This window comes from Brassica oleracea, chromosome C8, assembly GCF_000695525.1.
Source record: "Brassica oleracea var. oleracea cultivar TO1000 chromosome C8, BOL, whole genome shotgun sequence".
NCBI lineage: Eukaryota > Viridiplantae > Streptophyta > Magnoliopsida > Brassicales > Brassicaceae > Brassica > Brassica oleracea.
This window is the reverse complement of record NC_027755.1, coordinates 11,319,913-11,322,211: the sequence shown is the minus strand read 5'-3', so window position 1 is coordinate 11,322,211 and position 2,299 is coordinate 11,319,913. Positions and strand designations below refer to the sequence as shown.

General features: G+C 39.8%; 2 protein-coding genes across 2 annotated transcripts in view; both read left to right on the top strand.

Moving 5' to 3' along the window:
* LOC106308648 overlaps positions 1-577 on the top strand; it is a 2,195-nt gene extending 1,618 nt beyond the window's left edge. Inside the window, exons 2-3 of the mRNA XM_013745788.1 lie at positions 14-202; positions 288-577. Of these exons, the coding sequence (XP_013601242.1) occupies positions 14-202; positions 288-577 (479 nt within the window). The remainder of the gene's footprint in view (positions 1-13; positions 203-287) is intronic.
* A 785-nt stretch (positions 578-1,362) lies between these two features.
* LOC106308647 overlaps positions 1,363-2,299 on the top strand; it is a 1,889-nt gene continuing 952 nt past the window's right edge. The window contains exons 1-3 of the mRNA XM_013745787.1: positions 1,363-1,803; positions 1,955-2,081; positions 2,169-2,287. Of these exons, the coding sequence (XP_013601241.1) occupies positions 1,553-1,803; positions 1,955-2,081; positions 2,169-2,287 (497 nt within the window). The 5' untranslated portion in view covers positions 1,363-1,552. The remainder of the gene's footprint in view (positions 1,804-1,954; positions 2,082-2,168; positions 2,288-2,299) is intronic.

The following is a 2,299-nucleotide window of genomic DNA, read 5'->3' as shown; positions in this document are numbered from 1 at the left end:
ACCAATGAAACAGACTACTATGGCCTCAAACAGGAGATTATGATGGTGGAGTATCATGGTGATGTTGGCTTGAAGGTCATGATTTTTAAATGTTTGTGGTTTGACACCACGGAAAATCGCGGTATGAGAATACATCCATCTGGTCTTGTTGATGTCTCACCACGAAGACAATATGCAAAATATGATCCTTTTGTATTACCTGGTAAGTGAAATATATATGTGCTTGAGATTTAATGTTTGATGAAAAGCCATAATTTTAAACTTCGATGTTATTGTATCATGACCAGGTAATTGTGATCAAGCATGTTTTATTTCTTATCCACGGGTACGTCGACATTCTGCCGATGATTGGTGGGCATGCGCAAAAATTATTCCTCGAGGAATCCGAGAAACGTCCGAAATTGCTTTAACTGCGTGGCAGGATGATAGACGTGACCAAGTTGCAGAAAGTTCATTGTTACGGGTGGAAACACATGTTGTTGACGATGTTTCTGATTATGATCTTGCCCCGGTGAATCCTCCAAACGATGAATATGTATCAGATGTTGAGGTACAATCAGACGGTGATTTAGAGTAGTCAAATATATGCTTAAGGTTGTAAAATATGTTATAAGGTTTGTAAAATATGTTGTAAGGTTGTAAAATATGTTGTGAGATTGTTGGAAAAATTATATTATGTAAAATATATGAATGTATGAAGGGTTTGAATTGTAGTTGTTGTATGGGTATAAGGTTTGATGGAAAAGAGTTTGGGTTTTAGGGATTGTGCTTTAGGGGTTGAGTGTTTGTGGTTACGCGTTTTTAGATAGAGCCACGGTTTATTAGTGGCTGTTTCGTGGCTATAAGGAAAATAGAGAAAACCAATTGGTTTGGCTCGAATTTTTTTTGGTTTCCCGTGAGATATTACATATTGCCACTGTAATTGCGTGGCTAAATCGTGGCTAGTCCAAAATTTTGGTAAACCAATTGGATTGGCTCCAATTGATTTGGTTTTGGCTCCAATTGATTTGGTTTTGGCTCCAACTGTTTTTAATTTCGCGGTTCAGTGCCACGGTTTAGCCACTGATATTTCGTGGCTGTAGAAAAGGGTTTAATAATTCAGTTTTCTTCTTTCTTCTCAACACTTAGAGAAAAAAAGACAAACTCTCTCTCTCGACTCACGACGGAACGGTTCTTCTCCTCTCCGTTTCTTGTGTCGCCGTCTCCGGTTCAATCTCGCCGTCTCCGATTCCATCTCCCACCTCTCATGGTAACCCTCTCTCTTTCTCTTCTCCTTTCTCGGAGATGAAACCCTTCGATTCTCGATTCGATATGATGTTTTAGGGTTTTCGATCTAAGGTTTCAATTTCTCTCTGTCTTGTTTGATTGGTTGTTACATGTCTACTTTCTGTTTCGACCTAGGGTTTTGTTTATTTTAGAGTATCGATTAGGGGCTTTGTCTGTCTACTTTCTGTTTCGATTAGGGGTTTTGTCTGTCTACTTTCTGTTCTTCGTTTAGATTTGTCTCTCTCTTTCTTGACTCTAAAGATGTGTTCTTGTTGGTTTTGTACAGATGAACTCAACAAGAGCACCTGGAACACAAGCTGCGTCTCCTCCTATGCGTCCGGGTGCTACTGGACCCGCTGTTTACCATGCTGGGTCTCCTCCTATGCCTCCTGGTGCTACTGGAGCCGCTCCAAACCATGTTGCTTCCTCATCTCGTTCCAACAGTTACCCGCAGATGACCCTTAATGCGATGCTCAACTCACCTGCTAGGCTCTCACAGCCACATCTCCATCCTGATAAGCCGAATGGAGCTTTATGGTAAGATCACTTCCTCATCTTTGAATGTTTCTGTTATTTGAATTGGGTCTTTGATTGGTTAGGATTGTTTCTGTTAGGATTGTTTTGTGAAATTTTAAGTAGGATTTTGTCATAGTCTTGTTTCAGTTACTGATGTTTGTTATCATCTTAGGTTTGGTATTGACCCATGTATCCATGCTTTCATCCGTGCAACTTGGCAAGGATACTACATGGGTCCTTGGAAGAGTTGGAATAAGGTGCCTGAGGAAATGAAGGATTCCTGGTGGCAAACGTTTGTGGTAATCAAAAATTACATTTTTTTTTAAATCTCTTACTGTTATTATTTCCTGTTTCTAAACCTCTTACTGTTTTGTTTTTTGTTGTAGCAAAATTTCTACTGGGAGCCTCAATTTAATGATTTGGTCTACGGTCTGTGGAAGAAGGAAACGATGACATCCGTTGGTGAAAGGATTAGCAAGAAGAAGAGGCAACACAAGAAGCCAAAGTACATCAATGA